The sequence below is a fragment of the Salmo trutta genome, chromosome 28 (assembly GCF_901001165.1).
Source record: "Salmo trutta chromosome 28, fSalTru1.1, whole genome shotgun sequence".
Taxonomy (NCBI): domain Eukaryota; kingdom Metazoa; phylum Chordata; class Actinopteri; order Salmoniformes; family Salmonidae; genus Salmo; species Salmo trutta.
The window spans coordinates 27,262,696-27,284,444 of record NC_042984.1 but is presented as its reverse complement, the minus strand read 5'-3'; the positions used below and the strand labels follow the sequence as shown (position 1 = coordinate 27,284,444).

The window sequence follows — 21,749 nt, the reverse complement described above, 5'->3', positions numbered from 1 at the left end:
CCATGAGCACTAACGTGTCACATTGTCACATTCTGTTCTTTTTTAACCACTGGATTCAAATGGATTTTTTTCTTGTTTAGATTCCACTGCAGGATCAATCTTTTACCTCAAAGATACACGACAGGTCAATACAATAACCACCCAGAGTTTACTAAATGCTATTTTAGAGCAAAATGAACAAAGCACAAGCACATACAGTCTCTCTCACACACACACACACACACATACACACACACACACACACTCACGCATACACACACAGGACAAAGCTCTCCCTCCCGCCCTGTCTCTCGCTCTTCCTCTCTCTCTTTCTCTTTCTGTCGGTAGCGCTCTCTCACAAATCTATTTTATTATTAATCAGTTGGTTGCACATCTGCTTGCTTGCTGTCTTTTTTTCTATCAATAAAGCACTTATTGCTTTTAGTCTAGGATGTGACCTTGCATGTTGCGTGATGTCTTTTAGGGACTGACCTTGAGGGACCCGTTTGGACTTCACAGCAGCACTACCCCTGGGCTGTTATCACACTGCAGCCCCCCAGCCATGCGCCCAATACTCACCCTGTATCGCCAGCCTGCCGCAAACATAAACAAAGACACATACACACGTAGGCACGCAGACACGAGTCACGACACACCCACACACTCTCTCGGGATACAGGACAAGGGATACGGAAAACAATGTATATCTTGAGTTCAAACGGAAGGGGAAAGACGGTGAACTTGGGTGCATCAGGCAGTAACGTTGCATTTTTGGGAGGACAAATATGCCCTCTGGCTCGATCACAAATGGTAATTACAGACATTTTCTACAACAAAAAACAGACGAGCCAAACGGTTTATCAGACAAAGAAAATAACGTGGGTGACGTGAGCCATTCTGACAGGCAAGAAGAACCAAAACAGCTAACTTTTTATTCAGTTTGCCGCAGAGGGTGATTCCTCAGCTAGTGGCGTAGCAGACTGACATCTACAGTACCTTTCTAAAATTGCACTTAACATTTGTCCTAGCAGCCGGCACTGTAGTTTCAAATGAAGACAATTTCTCTGTATTCCAGGTAGCTAGACCACAAATCGGGAGTCTCTAAATAAAAAGCAACAACCGAATAAGAAGTCAAAATTAGCGTGGGCGAGGCGACGACTCTGGCTCTCCCTCATGGCGGCAGTGTGTGACGGTCGGCACCACGGCGAGCCGCACCGGGGCAGTGTGGGTAATATGCTGGAAGAAGGGGGCTCGAGCTCGGTGCGCCACTTGAGGGCCCTTGAGCTAATATCTGTACAGATTAACTGCTTGAGTTGTATTTTAGTCACGGGGTTCTTTTTTTGCTTTTGTTGCAAAGGCTTGTGGGAAGGGAGAGGGTGAGGGGGAGTGTGTGTGTGTGTGTGCGGAAAGCGTGTGGGGGTTAGTGCAGGCTCTTCTCCACGGCGAGGGCACACGGCTGGAGAGGTCGGGAGAGAGGGAGGCCCCCCAGACAGACTGGTGTCTGTCACTCCAAGTCATTATCTTTGGGGATATATTTAATTTACCGGGTTCCGGCACCACACTGCTGAGTAAGTCAGTCTCTTCCCCCTCCCCACCGCTACCACTGCCATCAGGAGGGCCTGTCCTCTAGGGGAAACCCCGCGCAAGCCGCTCCATTAGTTATCAATTAAGAGTGCGGAAATCTCCACTGCGGGTGCACGGACATACGCACGCGCTCACACAAACATACACGCACGTACACAGCACACGCAGATGAGGCCTGGACACCTTCGCTCTCTTTCTCTCACACACCCATTGGACAGGAAGTCGGAGGGGAGAGGGCCTTGGCGTGCGTGTGTGTGTGTGTGTGTCCGGGTGGCGCTTTGCTTTTGTCCATGAGGTTAACCTTGATATGAGGCCCTGTCAGGACAGATAATGTCAATCAATGACAAGGCCTCCAAGATAACCCCCTAATGTGAAACCTAAAAAACAGGCTTGTTTAGATGTTCAGACATGCCCCCTCCCACACCAGCCATATGAATAACATTACATTGAAATGAGTTGTGGCATTTCTTTAACAAGACTCTTAAGACATTTTGACAGCATATAAGGCACTTTGCAGCTGAATAAAGGCCCACACTGAGTGAGCACATGACAAAGCTCCTTCGTTGCATATGGCAGCGTTTTAATGGCCAGTACCAACTCAGTGTGAGTGTGGGGGGAGGAGAGAAATGGGAGGTGGTCTTTCTCGAGGAAACGTTACAGCTCCCGGGACAGCTTAATTGATTTCCAAGGTTACTTTTCAAATTTGTTTTTCAGATAGAAGGGGCCTCGTTGATGTGTGCGTGTGTGTGTTCGAGAGAGAGCAAGTCAATGTTTTTCAAGCAATTTCCTCAAATTCGGCCTCCTTCGGATTGTTCACATCAGATTTCCTGTCGATCTCCTTGAGACGAGAGACTGTGAGAGAGGGAGGAGGTGACATTAACCAAAAAGCGTACATTTCCAGATAGGATGCCTGCGCTGACAACATTGATCCCTGGCCACCATTAAAGCATTTGCTCTGCTTGACAGATTCTTCCTCTTTTGGATTTTAAGTGCGGCGGAATGAATCACAGGTGCCCCCTAAATGTCATCTAGCACAGGTAGCTAGCTAAATATACGATAAGACCTTTACTGTAGCTTTACTGTAGCCTCTATCTGAAAGGCGAAAGCCGTGTAAAAAGAAAGCCTGCGAAAGGTATTTATCCTTTACGCTTTCAGTAAAAAAAAAAGTTATGATTTTTCCCTTCGCATACAGTGCAGTCAAAGATATTTAGGTAAAGAAAAACAGCCTTCTTTGTAAGATCATGAGTATCATATTTGGTTGAAGGGAATGGATATTCCTGTCATTTAAGCTTGCACGGCCTAAGTCTCTTTTCTAGGCCTCACTAAGGAAACACAAAAGTCTGAGCCGGTAGACCAAACACTGGTGGAAAGTCTCATGGTGGAAATTCCCAATTTGGGGCCTGGGGTGTGGATGCAGAGAGCATATTAAAGAGAGACGGGTCCCCCCAGTGAACTCTGCAGTATGTTGACTCTTATTTACCTCTGACAGCATGGGGCTGAGGTGAGTGTAGTCACAGCTAGGGTTTGTCAGTTGTTAGAAAGACAAACGGGGTTCGATAGTGTGTGTACTTGCAGTGGACATGAGGATAGTGGTTGTGTGTATGTGCGTTTCAGTCGGCATAGAGAGTGAGAGTGAGAAAGAGAGAGAGTGAGAGAGTGAGAGAGAGAGAGAGTGAGAGAGAGAGAGAGAGAGTGAGAGAGAGAGAGTGAGAGAGTGAGTGTGAGAGAGATAGTGAGAGAGAGTGAGAGAGTGAGAGTGAGTGAGTGAGTGTGAGAGAGAGTGAGTGTGAGTGAGAGAGAGTGAGAGAGAGAGTGAGAGAGAGTGAGAGAGAGTGAGTGTGAGTGAGAGAGAGTGAGAGAGAGTGAGAGAGAGAGAGTGAGAGAGAGAGAGAGAGAGAGAGAGAGTGTCTGAGGTGGCTGCAGGTCCTTAGACAGCATGGTACTCTCCAATCACACTGCTCCTCTGACTACTGGCTGAAGGTCACGTCACAGGCTCTGACACACACACTCTCCAATATGAACAGTGGCACTTCTACACACATGAAACATGTATACACAGTTCAGCTCAAATAGCTAGAGTAAAAGAATTCAACAACAAAAAATGCTGTATAGTTAAACACAGGTTAAAACTAAACTAGAGGTGGAAGTAAAGGAAGAACTAAATGTTTCTATTCCACCTAAAACAGAGAAGTCATGTCTTTGAGAGTTTTGTTGAAAGAACAATGTGTCTTGGTTGGATTTGAAAGTTGCATTGAAACAAACAGTGACTGTGAAACCATGAGGCGGGTATAAAGCTGCTTTACAGAGAAAAAGAGCCTTCTATTTTGGTCCAAGAAACAGAATAGGCTACAAAAGGAAGTGTTGCTAGCTGACGCAAACAAATAATATGCTTTTGATAAAAACCACAACAACTCCTTTTGCATTCTACACCAAAACCCACCTGGTTTCCTGAATTTTCTCAACATCATCTGCTTCTTTCACCAGAAACAACTGACAAAATGTCAAGCATCAAACACATAGGTCTTGAGAAAGGATAGTGCTGTTGGTTATAACGTAATGTTGAATAAATAATTATAGATACAAAAAATGTATCTATACACCTCGAAACTGAACATTGAAGCTTGCATGTTCGAATGCTATACAGCTGCCCGTTTTACATTTCTGCAGCATTAATATTCCTCTTATTATTATTTTAAAGTGAAAATGGATACTCCGTTGAAGTGCAAATCTGATGAATTACGGTAGCAGATTGCTGTTATTAATTATTAAAGCCTATTTTATAAATATTCAGGTCTGTCATGCATCTAATAATGAACGCTTTAGAGAAGGTTACTTCCCGTGCGTATCCTAACGTGTCAGAAATATCACTTTTAATCACGCTGGTGTCAGATGGCGGTGTCAGATGGCAGTGTGCAGGTCGGAACTCTGTTAAAAAAAAAGGACCGAATTGCAGCCTCCGCCCTCCACTGTGCTCATCCACAGCTTTACGTTACTGTTGCTTCACGCCATTCAGTACCGTAGGTACTGTAGTCGCTCTACCCTGTCTAAAGTGGTGTCGAACTAGTACTTCTAACTTCCTGCAGGATTCTCGCCGGCGTCTGTAATTTCAATGGCGAATAATGCATCAACGCCCGCTCTACCTTCTGGACACACCTAGTCCCAGTGCTAGGGGAGCCATATGGTGCCTTGATGCATATTCATAACCTTTCTCAGTGTGTCGGGATGCAGCCAGGCTTTAACAAGTGCCTCGCAAACTTCAAATAGAAGACGAAAAGAAAGAGAGAAGAAAGAAAAAGCCAAAGAAGTTGGCCCGTGCTCCCTTTTCTTCTTTCTTCCCCCCTCTCTGGAAGAGAGGAAGATGAGTATGGGTGCTGATAGCTGATCCCAGCACAGTTGCGTTGTGTGGAAGGAGGGCGAGGACGTACTGGAGCGCTTGGAAAGTGTCTTACAGTGGCAGGGAGAGGCGGGGGTGACAGCCGGGTGGGTAAACTGTGTTGTCAGGTGGGCTTGACAGTCTTACCAGCAGGGTAAATATCAGAGGCACCCTATCTCCACACACACACACACACACACACACACACACACACACACAGAGAGAGAGAGAGAGAAACACGCTCTGCACGCTCTAAGATTAACACTGTCAGAGCTGCAATACTAACCCATTATTATCTGTGCACAGGGCCCTCTCTGTAAGCTTGCCTCACTGTCCTCTCCCCTGCTCCTCCATGGAGGTAGCAATTACTAAAGCTAACATCTCTGGTGCTCTCCTCTGTTCCTCCTGCACCCCCTCCTCCATTCTTTTCCTCCTTCTTGTGCGATACGCACTCGAGTGCCGTGCCAGTCAGTTTACCAGCCAGTGACACAGTTGACGGTGTGCCAGCGATTAAGTGGCATTTTATCAAATTAGTTTGGTACCCAGCTGATGTGTAATAAAGGTACAGTAGGATCCCACAGGTCCACAGACATCAATCCCCGGGGTCTCCGCCAAACTGTGGAGCCGGTAAGCACGGCCCGGAGTTACTTCACCACACTGCCTAGGAGCCATTCGCTCAATGCTCCAAAACACAGACATATCAACTACGAGTCACATTAAATATTATATAATGAACATTTTGATTTTAAACTATTTCAACATTATAGATGATTTCTTATGTGTTGATATCTAGGCCTATACTTGAATTGATTATTTTCCAAATGTTGTCAAAGTGCAACTGACTCTGTGTGTACACGGTTAATGTAATCGGTTGAGATGAGAGGAGTGCTGCCTTCTCAGATGGCATTTTCATTACTAAGAATGTTCATTTTTTTTCTCCCCTGTTGGAATCCGCGTCTTTATCAAAGGTGATGGCTTGCTTGGGCGCATTTTCTCAAACGTCTTCTTCCCCGAGCGCATTTCCCAAGCCGCTCTCCAGCGAGTGTCAGTCATAAGAAAGGAGGAAAGATTTGATGGTGAGATCAAAAAGAGAAGGACAGTGCAGAGGAGAGGAGGAGAGTGAGACAGAAAGGGAACTACCTCCTCGTGCCACTGAGGGGAATTTCTCAGAGCAAGCCCCTGTTTTCAGACGCAAATACAACAAAACACGAGGAGCCGCCACGAGACATCAAAATGTGCGATGTTGACTTTAAAGAGGCCTTCAGATGCATGAGGAGTTGTCAGTGTCAGCTCTTGCACAACCGGTGGGACTAACGGCTGAGAACAGAAGGTACAGGCAGAGAAGATCATAACCAATTCAGCAGCTCGGCGAAAAACGATGTCTCTTCCAACCTGTCGATCAGCACGAGATCAGTAAACATTTCTACTGTACTCTGAATTTCTCCGCTCGTATGATTTCAACTGATTTTCAGGATGACTGTCAGGAAGACAGGCCTAAATAGCAACTGGCAGCTAAGTATATGTTTCTCAACTGTCTCCCCCACTCCATGGACTGGGGCCTTCAACAGGTGCCTAGAAAGCAAGGATCTCAACTCAACTTTGCTTCATACAAAGAGATCTTCATTGAGAGATATCAAACATTTTCCTCAGGCTTTTTTAGGTCTGAGCTGGGTCACGACATGTAAAGACGACGTCCATATTTCTCCTGTGTTGTCACGTTCATTCCTTGAGCATTAGGTTCACTCTAAATAGCCTCGAGGAGATTGCATTGGCTCTTGTTCAAATGTGCATTTTCTCCGAAAAACCTGGTCCACAAGTGGGGCCAAAGATATCAGAGCAGCAGCAGAAGGCCAACTGTTGAGACGATAGTAGTCAGAGAGATTCTGCACCTTACTAGTCAGCTGAGAGAGAGAGAGAGAGAGAGAGAGAGAGAGAGAGAGAGAGAGAGAGAGAGAGAGAGAGAGAGAGAGAGAGAGAGAGAGAGAGAGAGAGAGAGAGAGAGAGAGAAATACAAACGAGCTCGACTCTGCTATTTGAGTTTAGTTAGCCAGAGAGTTAGCGGGATGAGTTATGGTTAGCTAAGGGCCGAGGGACGCTGTATTTATGGGGGGACTGAGTGAGTGTTAAATCCCTGGTAAGAAATAAAGTTGTCCATGAGCGAACTGGGGCAAACATTTCACTCAGTCTAAAAGGTGGCTTGAAAAAATAAAAGACATCCCTCTTCCTAGGTAAGCACTTTTCCTTACTCCACAAAAGGAAGAATAAAAGAAAAAAAATCTAACTGTAGAGCACATTCAAGTGGTCTGAATCTTTAAACAGTACTTGAATAGTAGCATATTTCCCCAAGAAGATAATATCTGGGGGATTCAAGAGCCAAAAGGAGGAAAGAGCCTGATTCCTCCGAAATTGCATGCAGGTTTTGTGACGGATTGTAGCTATGCAGCTTTCCACACATCAATAGGAGCACACTTGTTGTAGTACAGTAGTTCATCCAAAAGCTTTCTACTGTAGTTGACCGGTACAGCAAAAATTGAATGGTTTTAGTTTGAAGCAAATTGCACAGAAACAGGTATTAAAAAGTGAAAAATGAGGTAAAATTGTCAAATGAGAAAGGACCAAACTGAGACTTCTGTTCAATAGAGTAAGTAGCCTTAGAGATTGGTTCTCACACATACTTCACCTCAAACCTCTAGCCCACCCTGGTTCATCAGTAGTAACAGCAATTATTACTTAAAAGGCTATATTTTTGCATTAACTTAAAAAGGCTTTATCTTTTTCCTTCCAGTCTGTGCGGCCTCACTTCCCCTAAGTATTTCTATAAATCACCAGTTACTGTTAACATGTACTCCACAATTCAGTCATCAATCTCCTACCGGGTCAGAGTGAAAACAGAGGGGGAAATATCTGCTTAGTAAAACCTCTCACACACACACACACAAGCTGCAACCATAGCAGTCCTCCTGGGACGCAAGAACGGTTGCCACATCGCCACGGTAACGCAAGACAAATGAAATTGTGTGAGTTCACCTTCAGCCTGTTTGCTTTCTTATCAAAACAAATAAACAACCATTGGGAAAATAAAAGCCAACAAACTTCTGTCTCTTGTTTCTTTTTCTGAGGGCCTCGTCGAGTGAGGGCCTCGTCGAGGGATGTTAGGCCCATGTAGTGTGTGTGAAAAGACAGAGAGTAAAGAGAGAGAGGGAAAGAGAGAAAGAGAGAGAAAGCGACAGAGTGAGAGGGCGAGAGAGAGGGGGGGAGAGAGTAAAGAAAGAGAGAGAGAGAGAGAGAGAGAGAGAGAGAGAGAGAGAGAGAGAGGAGAACGAGAGGGCCACATGCAAATCTGTTTAGGTTCACAGACCCAGTATTTATTTAACCAAAAGGGGAACATTTTATTGTACTAGAAGAGGATATATTTGTCTGTAGGGACAGAAAGAAAGGAGTCCTTCAACCTCTCCACAGACACTGTTTGCACCCGAAGCTGTAGAAAATCCCTCCGTTGACAAACTTTCCTCCGTACATCAGAATCTAAACACAATGACACATCTAGCCCAACAGCACAAGTCTCTCACTTTAGCTCAGCAAACATTGTCGCAAAATTCTAGATTTTTGTTGGTTATTGTGTCCCAATAGTCTGTGATTGTTGCTGAAAACTGCAAACATTCTTTCATTATTAATGAATGTAAATGATAACTATTGGCTATGTAAACTGTATGTAATCCTTGAAAAAGTTAAAGAGTGTAACCTAGTTAGAAGTACACCTGTGGAATACAGAGGTAACACTGACTAAACATCAAACATTTATCGCCAAATGTTTCTTAACCCAGTCACATTCCATCACTTCATTCACTTTTGGCCATTTCTGAAAATACTCTTTGTTGTTGAAATACACAGGTCTTACATATACATTAAGAAGCTTTATAACAACTTGAAAACAAAACACACACACACACACACGTGCGCGCAGCCTCCCCCCTCCCGTCACTACACAGGCGCGCCTCACACTGACAGCCACCAGTACCAGACCTGTGTACCTCAACGTATCTTTACCCCCAGTGTCTGTGAGAGAGTGTTGTGTGTGAGAGAGAAAGAGAGAGAGAGTGTCTTACCTGGCAGGAGACCGCCCTCTGTGTTATGTCTCACCTCTCCCTCCTGCTCTGGAAGAATTCTCTCCACAAAGCAAGGCATTTTCCCTCCTTCTCCACAGCCGGCTCAATGCCTGCATGGGCTGTACTCTCTCACTCCCCTCTCTCTATCTCCCTCTCTCACACTCTCTCTGTCTCTCTCTCGCTCTCATTCCCCTCTCCACCTTCCCCTCCCCCCCTCCCTCCCTCCCTCAGCACAGATGTCAAGGCTGTGCGAGTTTACCCACTTAACCAGTAGGGGTCCTTCACCACCCTCTCCACCCCACAGTTACAGTGGGAAAAGCAGGCCCAGGGAAGAGAGGAGCCACTTAACCAGCGTCATCTTGTCACTGCTTACAATGAGAGCCTGTGCCGTGCAGAGTATGTGTGTTCGTGTGTGTGTGTGTGTGTGGCAGGTGGGTAGTGGGTGGTGAACTCATGGCCTGCTCCCTGGCCCTGTTCAGCCCTATTTGGCCCGGCTCAGTCCTGGCGCAGCCCCCATAGTGTGGTGTGGTGTGGTGTGTGTGTGTGTGTGTGTGTGTGTGTGTGTGTGTGTGTGTGCGTGGTGGCACAGATTGAGTTACACTGTATCAGGGAGAGCCAACAGCCGGAGGAGGGAGGAAGCAGGCAGGCGCGCACACACAGAAACACACTCACAGCGACTACTGCTGCTACGGCTGTTGTTGATACTGATCACATGTGCCACACACACACACACACAAACACACACGCATGCACGCACACACACACACACACCCTCTCCCCTACAGTGAAAGTGGACGCCTATCAGGTCTCACGTTTCAGGTCTCAATCCATTTTTTGTCCCCGGGAGATTGATTTAGGAAAGAAAAACACCCTTCATTGACACAGGCACGCTAAATCTGAAAGCTCTCTGTAATTCTACAGTGGGGAATTTCTAGTTTGTCTCTTACTTGTGGGGCACTTTTAGCGCTGGGAGAATATTAGCTGGCCCACTAGAGAATGCCAAATCCCCAGTACTCACTCATTACAATGAGGGCTGCTGTTGCTTTGCTACAGAAAAGCAAGAGACAAAGTAAACTACCAGACAGTCAAAGTCCGGAATTAACAATCTTAGGCCCAAATGAAAGCGATAGTTGACAAAACAATCTTTTAGTATTTTGTTAAGTAGTCCACTGTTAATAAAATCCCAAGACATGGTACATGTCAGCAGTCAAGTTTTCAAGAAAGAGAAAAAACTGTGACGATGATACTTTTTTGGGGAACTATCCCTTCAACACCAAGCACTGGACTAATACAACTGTCCATTAACCCAAGTCTAAAACTAAAAAGGTAAGTCAGACACGTTAAATGGCGTGCTTGGAATTGAACCATAAACAAGGCACTTAATGATATGATATGAGGCGAACGATGTCCTTATGTGACTGCCAGGCAGTTTATATCTTTAGTGTGATTTCAGCCCAATTCTCATTAAGAAAGGGTAGGGACGTTGCTGACAACAACAGAATCTGATCCTACAAGTTTATATGAAATACTGCTCAACTATTTTTACCAGCGTGTATTGAGGCAATACAAAGGTCTCAATTAAGCTCATCCGTCATTCAAATAATGGGGGGGGGGGGGATTATCAGCCAAAGCCTTATGATGCAGACGTCTTTTCTTTTATTGCTCAGGTGGAACAGGATAAGATTATCTGTTGTTAAGATGCGATATCCTGGACGACGTGCGGTTGGCATTGTTTAAACAGAGGGTGTATCGCCCTTTATTTGACTCAAACAAACGCTTTTAATGACACAAAAATGGAAGGTAAGCACATTTGACAGACAAGCTTGCGCACCGCCCTTTCAGGGAGTCTCAAATACGTTGGCAATGAGCAATTAGAGAAATAGGATGTTAAATAATGGGATACGGATGTTAAACTAAGAGATCGAAGGTCGAGACACTTTTGTTGATAAGGTACTGAGGTAATATAGGAGTGAATTTGGTTTGGCACTTCGAAAAGAAAAGAAACGCTGTACTTTCAGTAGGCTATCAATCCTTATTGTACATTCAGTAGGCTATCGATCCTTATTGTACATTCAGTAGGCTATCAATCCTTATTGTACATTCAGTAGGCTATCAATCCTTATTGTACATTCAGTAGGCTATCAATCCTTATTGTACATTCAGTAGGCTATCAATCCTTATTGTACATTCAGTAGGCTATCAATCCTTATTGTACACTCAGTAGACTATCAATCCTTATTGTACATTCAGTAGGCTATCAATCCTTATTGTACATTCAGTAGGCTATCAATCCTTATTGTACTTTCAGTAGGCTATCAATCCTTATTGTACATTCAGTAGGCTATCAATCCTTATTGTACATTCAGTAGGCTATCAATCCTTATTGTACATTCAGTAGGCTATCGATCCTTATTGTACACTCAGTAGACTATCGATCCTTATTGTACTTTCAGTAGGCTATCGATCCTTATTGTACTTTCAGTAGGCTATCAATCCTTATTGTACACTCAGTAGGCTATCGATCCTTATTGTACATTCAGTAGGCTATCGATCCGTATTGTACATTCAGTAGGCTATCGATCCTTATTGTACATTCAGTAGGCTATCAATCCTTATTGTACACTCAGTAGGCTATCAATCCTTATTGTACATTCAGTAGGCTATCGATCCTTATTGTACATTCAGTAGGCTATCAATCCTTATTGTACACTCAGTAAACTATCGATCCTTATTGTACATTCAGTAGGCTATCAAACCTTATTGTACATTCAGTAGGCTATCGATCCTTATCGTACACTCAGTAGGCTATCGATCCTTATTGTACATTCAGTAGGCTATCGATCCTTATTGTACACTCAGTAGGCTATCGATCCTTATCGTACACTCAGTAGGCTATCGATCCTTATTGTACACTCAGTAGGCTATCGATCCTTATCGTACACTCAGTAAACTATCGATCCTTATTGTACATTCAGTAGGCTATCAAACCTTATTGTACATTCAGTAGGCTATCGATCCTTATCGTACACTCAGTAGGCTATCGATACTTATTGTACATTCAGTAGGCTATCGATCCTTATCGTACACTCAGTAGAGTATAGATCCTTATTGTACACTCAGTAGGCTATCGATCCTTATCGTACTTTCAGGAGACTATCGATCCTTATCGTACTTTCAGGAGACTATCGATCCTTATCATTGTTTGTGTTTGAATTACCGGTTGCATCACACAAGTAAGTAGCAACCCTCCTGCTTAAATAGAGAAAGCAACAACAACCAAACAAAAATGTTTTCAAAGAAATAAAATGACACCATAGTCATCTCATGATTCTCCCTGTAACAAGTGAACAGAGTGAAAAGGCACCTAAAACATACCTTCCATAGACTACAATGAAGTCACTCCACACCCACTCCTTTCCCTTGCCACCCCCTCCCTGGCTGCTCTGTCTTCAATAATAAAAAACCCTGTTTGACTCTCTGTGTTTTACCGTTGTCTTTCCCTTTTCATAAACAGACACCTCTCCTGTCATTATGCAAGGATGGTTGCATTCCCCTTAAATGGCTCTTTTGACAACTGATCTGTAAATACAGCCAGATCTGCAACTTCCCCTTTTCTCCTCCTCTCTCTTTCTCCTATGCTCTGTCTCTCCCTTGCCTCTCTCCTGCAAGCAACCCGGACCCGACAGCCACACACAAACACAGACACACACAATGCCCCCACCTCAGTGAAGCTTTATCTGACACCCTCCCACCCCCCTGGCCCCCACCCCACCAAAACACACACACACACCCCCTCACCAACTCCATTCCCCCTGCCACTATAAAAATACAAATATGCCATAACTCAGGCAGCACTGCCACGCAGCCTCCATCTTGCCCTGTACCGGGGGTTGAGGGGGGTGGCTCTCAGGAAGGTCACCAACAAATGGTTTTCCGATTCACTGCCCATGAAATAATTTTGTGTATTAAAACCTGAATCTGCACTTTCTGGCCTGAAAGCTTTTCTAATTATTACCGTGTCCTTGGGACAGACACAGATCCTTCACACGCGGGAGGGGAAACAAGCTACGGACCGACCACTACAGCCACAAACATCCCCCCTCTCCCTCCGTCTCTCCATTCGCCCCCCTCCCTCTCTCCTCTGCTCTCCTCTCCCCGCTTTACAGCTATCCCCCCAATCTGTTTTCAAAGCGTGTCTGTCCTTTATTAAATTGTTTTCTTTTCCACATTATCAGTTGCCATGGAGACCTCATCTCTCGGATTATTTGAATTTCATTATATCTATTGATTTGGGAGCATTTCATCTTTTTTATTGTTTTTCTGTCAATTTTCGAAACGAATAACCATCTAATTTGCGTCAGCGCTGATTACGTTCGTCCCTCAATAGAGGTCGGCAGCTGCGCCGGGGAAACAAATCAATGAAAAAACATCATAAAACTCGAAAGTACAATCAACCAGGATATGGGTGACATTCCGTGGTTGCTGAAACGAAGTCATCAAAAAATATATACTTTTTTCCCTCTGCCTCTGCATGTGTGAGTGTGCTGAGGAGGACACATACAATGCCTTCAGAACGTATTCTTACCCCTTGACTTATTCTACATTTTGTTCTGTTACAGCCTGAATTCAAAATGGATTCAATTGTTGTTGTTTTCTCACCCATCTACACACAATACTCCAAAGTGAAAACATGTTTTCTGAAATTGTTGCAATTTTTTGAAAATGAAATACAAAAATGTTCAATTTATATAAGTATTCACACCCCTGACTCAATACTTTGTAGAAGCACCTTTGGCAGTGATTACAGCTGTGAGTCTTTCTGGGTAAGTCGCTAAGAGCTTTCCACACCTGGATTGTGCAACATTTGCCCATTATTATTAAAAAAATTCTTCAAGCTCTGTCAAATTGCTTGTTGATCATTGCTAGACAACCATTTTCAGGTTTTGCCATAGTTTTTGAAGTATATTTAAGTCAAAATTATAACTTGGCCACTCAGGAACATTCACTGTCTTCTTAGTAAGCAACTCCAGTGTAGATTTGGCCTTGTGTTTTAGGTTATTGTCCTGATGAAAGGTGAATTAATCTCCCAGTGTCTGATGGAAAGCAGACCGAACCAGGTTTTCCTCCAGGATTTTGCCTGTGCTTAGCTCCCTCCATTCCATGTATTTTTTATCCTGAAAAACTCCCCAGTCCTTAACGATTACAAGCATACCTATAACATGATGCAGCCACCACTATGCTTGAAAATATGGAGAGTGGTACTCAGTAATGTGTTGTATTTGCCACAAACATAACCCTTTGTATAAATTAAGTTAATTGCTTTGCCACATTTGTTTAAGTTTTACTTAAGGGCCTTGCTACAAACTGGATGCATGTTTTTGGCTTCCTTCTTTTCACTCCGTCAATTAGGTTGGTATTGTGGAGTAACTATAATGTTGTTGATCCATCCTAAGTTTTCTCCTATCACAGCCATTAAACTCTGTTTTAAAGTGGTGAAATCCCTGAGCAGTTTCCTTCCTCTCCGGCAACTGAGTTAGGAAGGACGCCTGTATCTTGTAGTGACTGGGTGTATTGATACACCATCCAAAGTGTAATTAATAACTTCACCATGCTCAAAGGGATATTCAATGTCTGCTTTTTTTTTCTTCTTTTTTTACCCATCTACCAATAGGTGTCCTTCTTTGCGAGCCGTTGGAAAACATTCCTGGTCTGTGGTTGAATCTGTGTTTGAAATTCACTGCTCGACTGAGGGACCTTACAGATAATTGTATGTGTGGGGTACAGAGATGAGGTAGTCACTAAAAAATCATGTTAAACACTATTATTGCAAACAGACTGTGTCCGTGCAACTTGTTATGTGACTTGTTAAGCAAATGTTTACTCCTGAACTTTTTTAGGCTTGCCTTAACAAAGGGGTTGAATACTTGTTGACTCAATACATTTCAGCTTTTCATTTTTAATTCATTTGGAAAAACATAATTCCACTTTGACATTATTGGGTATTGTGCTTAGGGCAGTGACAAAAAAAATCTAAATTTAATGAATAAAAAAATTCAGGCTGTAACCCAACAAAATGTGGAAAAAGTCAAGGGGTATGAATACTTTCTGAAGGCACTATATGTGTCTGGGCAGACATTTTACAATATATTTCAGGAGATAATAAAGTAAAGCAAATCTCCATACTAATACCCCCCCGCCACCCGTAACCTGACCAAAACAAAAAAAATGCTTACTTTGTGCTTAAATAATTTATGCAATTTTAGCATTTATATATAAATGTTTTAATAAGCTGCTCGGAGCAAAGTGGCCATTAACAAAACACACAGCTGTCCAATGGGCTAAGCTCGGCAGATCAATTGCTCTCTTTTATGACATGATAAAATGCTTTTAAAGCAATTTACACAAATATGGAAAAAAATGGCTTTGTGTGCTTCATTTATTCATAAGGACGGGTATAAAAAAAGAATAAAAATGTCTTACAAAAGCCAGACAGGGGAAGATGGTCCCGGTCCTAACTGGAACGGACTTGCTGCCCTCTCTACAAGGACATAAAGTTTCATTAACGATGCACACAGTCAAAGGCAATTTAGCAAACACAGTGTGCAAAAGAAAACATCAGCATATTGCACAGTGCTCGTGTATTAGGAGGACCTTGCTTGTTGTTTCTCAATTTGTATTCCTTTTGGGGGTGGGGGGGGGTTGAGGCAGGGGACAATACCCTCCCCTTGTCCAGTGTCACCCTGACCTGTACCAAGGTAAGTGGAGGTTTAGTGGCAGGAAGTATGGCTTCTGAAGGGGCCTACAAAGGTTTTTCTATACATATGTCACAGACACTGTTGTGAGGGCCCTTATGGACATTGAGGAGGACAAAGGTGGAGCTATTTGAATGAGAAGAGAGAGACATGGTCCCTCACCAAAAGAGACAACATCAATTAAAAACAAAAAAAATGTTCTCAGTCTTCATAATATGGCTGCCCTGCAAGACATGTCACCCTATGAGAGTAACTTCCACACTTCAAATGTTTAGACTAAATATGTCCACCGTTTCAATGGGTCTGTTGCACACGCGCACATACGCGTTAACACATAGACAGGGAAGAACTGGTCATAGAGCAATTCTAGTGAATGCCAGATGGGCTGGTCCATTTTTAGCCCAGTGGGCCTGTCTAAATTGAGGGTTTTGCGCAAAAGGGGCCTTCAGGTAAAAAAATGGGCCGGTGTGTCAGAAATGCCCTGGCCGATTTCTGGTCCCAGTTCATCCCTGCACACAGACACACACACGCACTCATCTCCAATTATGCACAGTAGCATAAGGGGAGGCTGAGTTGGTTGGAAGGCTAATCTCATTTCAAAGCATTTTCACTTCATGTGCCGGCAGACAGACAGACAGTGTGCCTCGCCTGGACCCCTCTCTTCTCCTCTCTCCCAATGCAGGGCTGCCACTAGCACCGAGGGCCCTGTGTTTGGTACACATGTCAACATTTGACAAAGCATTACTTTTCCACCACAATATTCCGCTGCTTGGGCCTCCGAAATGAGGGCGCTAACAAATTAGCCTTTTATGTTTATTTGTGTGTGGGTGTGTCGGAAAGGGGGGGGGGGGGTTGGGGGCAGCTCATTTTCCAGGCGTCGTATAACCGAGAGCAGATAGATTGAACGTTTCGGAGTCACGATTCTTCTCCTGATTGCCCTGGCTGTCTATTGTGCAAAACACGGCCCTCCCTCCCTCCCTCGGCCAAAGACAGAAACATGGTAGACTGGATAAACACTATTTTATGCAGTAGACTAGATGAATCGCAAGACAGTAATTACAGTGTTTCTCTCTGTCTCCCGGCAAAACGGTACTGTACAGGCTCACCTCCTTGACACCACACTGCAGAGCCATGTACTGTAAAATTGCAGGTGTGTAACATGTTTGTCGATGCTTCCCTAAGCCGATAAATATAAATATTACCAGCTGATGACAGACAAACAGGGTTTATATGTTTATCATTTGAAGCTAAAATAAGACTAATACGATAGGATGGTATGTATCGTGTGATGCAAAACATTGCATGGCGGCTTTGAATAAAAGTTGGGAACTTTTTTTGCTATCCTTGCAGTTTGTCCTCCCCCCTCATCAATGTGGCAAAAATAACAGGCTTCTGTCCCAAACTAAACATTCCCACACTATAGCCTGCATTTGGCTAGATCTCTAATAGCAATACGCTCACACTGCACTGATCAGGGCCCAACACTTCCTGCTTGAAAAGGCACTGTTTGCTTTAGTTTGGGCATTTGGACTTGGCTTTTGAACTCAGCCAGACCTTTGTATTTATATTGTACTTATTTTGGATCCCCAAGGCAGCAGCTTTAACAAAAGATTTCACAATACATTTAAGAGTTTCATATAAATAATACATGTTTATATGCCATATGCAGTATATGACAATATAATGTCACACAAGTACATATTAGCATATTATTTGCAATTTCATTTGAAATGAAGAGCATCCTAACATCCATTGTTGTGAAAAGTGCTAAGGTTGGTCTCCGAGACTAATGTCTCCGATAATGGGGTCATCAGGACAGACGACTGGGGTAGATGTCCAGTTGGGCCTATTTCTTAACCCCTCACTTGCCTGTCTGTCAATCTATGCACCAGCTAATTACAATGAGAGTCAAGTATCCACTGAAACACACACAAAAAAGTGAACCATTATCCGGCCGATCTGTGCCCCAGATGTACAGGGCAGTAAACCACGATGCTGTCAATGTCCAAGGCTTTAAAAAGCACAATTAAGGGAGGGACACTGCTTGAATAATGCATCATTATTGACCCTTGTTTGAATTCCTCTGAAAGGTACATTAAGATATAGAAACGTGGAAGGAACGCAGGGGGAAAAGAGCGTCTCTCTCTCTCTCTCTCCATGCTTCCCTAATGCACTCTCCTGCTGTACTCTGACTTCCTGTGGACCCCTAATGTGCCCGCTCGCCGGCTGATGAAGACTGCAGTTAATGAGGCCCCTGTTTCTGAAATGAAGTATCTCTGAAACCATCAACAAGCATTACTATCAAGCTCCTGCCCCCTGATCTCATAACCCTCCCCTCCAATACACACACAGCACCGACCCGAGCCCCCCTCCCACACCTCTCAGTGCCACCATGGGTTCAGGCAGCTGGGCTAGACAGGGGGTTGGGATGGTGTGGAGAGGAAAGGAGAGAGGGAGGAGATTTGAGGGTTAACTGTCCCTTAGGGGGCTATCACTGCACTGGGCAGCCATCACTGCTGGTGTCCCCGACTCGCAATTGACAACCAGGCCCTGACAGATTAGCATCCAGTCAAGACAAATCCATTCCTGGGCAACAATTAAAATAATCACTTTTGTGAATTTGGGGTTTTGTGTGAAAGGGTGGGGGTGGGGCAGGATATAGGGAGAGGAGGGCTTTTTAATGAAAATAAAATATTTGTGTTTGCATACTACCGTGGCTGAAACCTGGGAGGATTGAGCACATTCTGGATGTTTAATCACTTGCTCTTGAAGTGAATTGGGAATAATTCAGGGCTTCTATGTCAGCATGCATTTGTAACATTTCCATTAGGTTCATGTAGAGAAATGGGGAACTAAGTTTATTAACAGTTAGAAACTCTCAAAGAAGCAAACAGACAATACTTCATTTTATCTGAAGGAGGACGATCATCCTGTGTCTGTTAGTAATTTTCTGAAGAAAAAACCCTGAAATAATAAGCATTTCAGAGGGGGGGGGGGGGGGGGGTGTGCCCTACTGAATGATATTCCGCAGTATGGATAGAGGGCACTGGAATAATTAGGCGAGTTCTGCAACATCCCGAATGCCAAGGACAGGTGGATTAAAGTATTAAAACAATCGCATTTCAGTCTTGAAATAGTCCTGCACACGACTCAGCATCATGCGCTGAGTCCTGTTCAAGTTCAGCTGCCAGCCCCATAACGCCTTGGGAGAAAAAAATCCCAGAATCCCATTAGCTATTACGTATTTGCATCTCAGAAGACCTAATCTGCGTCCCAAATTGCACCCTATTCCCAATATAGTGCACTACTTTTGACCAGGGACCTTTTTTTTTACTTTGGCTCTGATCAAAAGTAGTGCACTATGTAGGGAATAGGGTGCAATTTGAGAGGCAGTCCTACTGAAACGTGAGCAAATTTCACCGATGATTACCCTGTGTGTTCAATACAACAATACATGATAAAACAATAAATGATAAAACAATACATGATAAAACAATACATGATAAAACAATACATGATTGAAAGGTATTCTTCCAAAATCGTACAGCCCGCAAGGACACATTTTTGCATCCTGTTGGTTCTCGAACACTGACATTTCATGGCGGAATACGCGATCGCAATCAATCATCTCTACTTCCAAAGTAGAAGTTTAACAGTTGTCCACTGATTAGAAGCCTGTGAATCGGGCTTCAAGCAAGGGGGAGAGGGAAATTGCAAACGTCACGGGTTAAGACAAAGTTCATCCCTGATTCTATTTACAGAGGAGAATTAATAAGAGCTAAAGGTGATAATGGTGCTAGCACACTCAAACATTAAGGCTGAGTGATTTTTTATTGAATCAAAGGGACAAGTCTGTACCCAGGCATTGCAATCAAAAGAGACTATTTCCTGTATCTTTTCCAATGCTTTGAAAAAAAAAAAAATCTAAGGTCACATCAAGCAATGGACTACTCTTTCTCACTATCCATATAACTGCCTAAATACCCAAGTATATTACATTTATATGTCAGTCATTTAGCAGATGCTCTTACTCAGAGCGACTTACACTAGTGCATTTTCATACGGGTCCCCCAATATTCCAATATCTGTGTTTAGAACGGAGTACAGAATCCTGACAGCACCGATCTACTTTTAAGTGAAGTTGTGGAGACGAAGGTTAAGAGAACTCGTTCAATTCTTTTAAAAATTCCATTAGTGAGCTCTTTGCTAACGTGGGATTTTATCGGAGAACCACTTTCTTTAGAGCAACCAGACTTATTTCATCAGCGTAGGCTGCAAATGGACAGCTCTCTAAACTTAAGCACCCATTTAGATGGCTGAGAGGACAGGAAATACTGGAAAAGGACAAAAGAGACAATAGGTATGAAAATAGAAAACCTTGATTTTTTGGACGGATATTGCCTTTTACTCATATACATATTATCTTTCCACTTTTCTTACTTAATTCTCAAACCACAGAATTTACGTTGAAAATACATAACCTACATTATATTTGTCCCTTGAAACACCGTAAATTACAGTAACCAAGACATGAATTAGAGAAACAACAACTCTGATTTCTTACAAATGACAATAATGAAGGTGAGCCCTGATGAAATCTAAGCCTCTTAGCTGAACACGTGCCATCTGTGACCACAATATTGCACCCTGGGAACCTTCCTACTGTCTATCTCTTACTCTCCAAAAGAAGGACAGAGAAATGGACTTTAAGTAGGAATCCCCAGGTCAACGTGCTTTCGCAGTCATGCCTTAACCGTGGAATGTACCCGACACGACTGACAACAAAAAGGAAGCCTCTCTCTCGCCGCTCGCCACTAGAGAGAGAGAGAGAGAGAGAGAGGAACCTGTGGCCTTCAGTCTCCCAGCAGACGCACTTAACCAACTCTGACAGCTGCCAGCTCCTTGACAATTGGGGTCAGTTAAAGGAAAAGTAGCTCTAGTTTGCAGGGGAGATTTGGCTCCACGAGATGTTCAGGAGCAACTGCCCACCGCAGCATCAAAGGGGATTATGGGGACAAGGCCATCTGTTGCCAGAACCGGCGCAAGCCCTTTTATGTCTCGGCTCGTGTGCACAGAGAGCGAGAGAGAGAGAGACAATACCTCAAGACTATGGTTCCATCCCAAATGGCACCCTTTTCCCTATGTAGTGCACTACCTTTAACCAGGCTGGTCAAAAGTAGTGCACTACATAGGGAAAAGGGTGCCATTTGGGATAAAAGCAATACCTCCCTAAGTTGTAGAAGTGGGAGTGGAGTGAACCAGGGCTGGGTCAGGACCACGTGTTGGCCTCAGATGAAGGGGTTAAGGACATTACTAGTACTAGGACAAGGTGATGTCATGAATAGGCTGAGTGAGCGTTGAAAATGTGCCCAATGAAATCGGGTGAAAGCACTGGAAACAAATAGATCATATGGTATTGCACGTGGTATTGCAATACGATGTGCAAGTGACCTCATCTTACGTCATACTGTACTTCCTGGGTCATGTCCCGGGTATTTTGAATACGCTTCAAGATTATTATCATTATCATCAAATTCATGAAAACACGTAATTTAAGATATATAAAATGATATTTCTATTCGTGTATTGATTTTCTCATACCCAATGAATTTGATTTAAATATTTGACACAAAAGAAGTAAGACTAAAAAGTTAGCAAAGTCTAATTTCAACTACAGTTGAAGTTGGAAGTTTACATACACTTAGGTTGGAGTCATTAAAAGTTGTTTTACAACCACTCCACAAATTTCTTGTTAACAAACTATAGTTTTGGCAAGTTGGTTAGGACATCTACTTTGTGCATGACACAAGTCATTTTTTCAACAATTGTTTACAGACAGATTATTACACTTATAATTCACTGTATCACAAATCTAGTGGGTCAGAAGTTTACATACACTAAGTTGACTGTGCCTTTAAACAGCTTGGAAAATTCCAGAAAAAAATGTTATGGCTT

General features: G+C 43.5%; 1 protein-coding gene across 11 annotated transcripts in view; it reads right to left on the bottom strand.

Moving 5' to 3' along the window:
* Window positions 1-21,749, bottom strand: part of casz1 (castor zinc finger 1) — a 257,172-nt gene that overhangs the window by 49,336 nt on the left and 186,087 nt on the right. For 6 of the 11 annotated variants that reach the window (XM_029719429.1, XM_029719438.1, XM_029719430.1 and 3 more), the window contains exon 1: window positions 9,043-9,236. The exons of 4 other annotated variants lie outside the window; for them this stretch is intronic. In XM_029719429.1, the coding sequence (XP_029575289.1) occupies window positions 9,043-9,121 (79 nt within the window). In that variant the 5' untranslated portion in view covers window positions 9,122-9,236. Of the gene's footprint in view, window positions 1-9,042; window positions 9,237-15,522; window positions 15,546-21,749 lie in introns of those variants that run through there. One more of the 11 variants, XM_029719436.1, reaches the window with a different exon arrangement.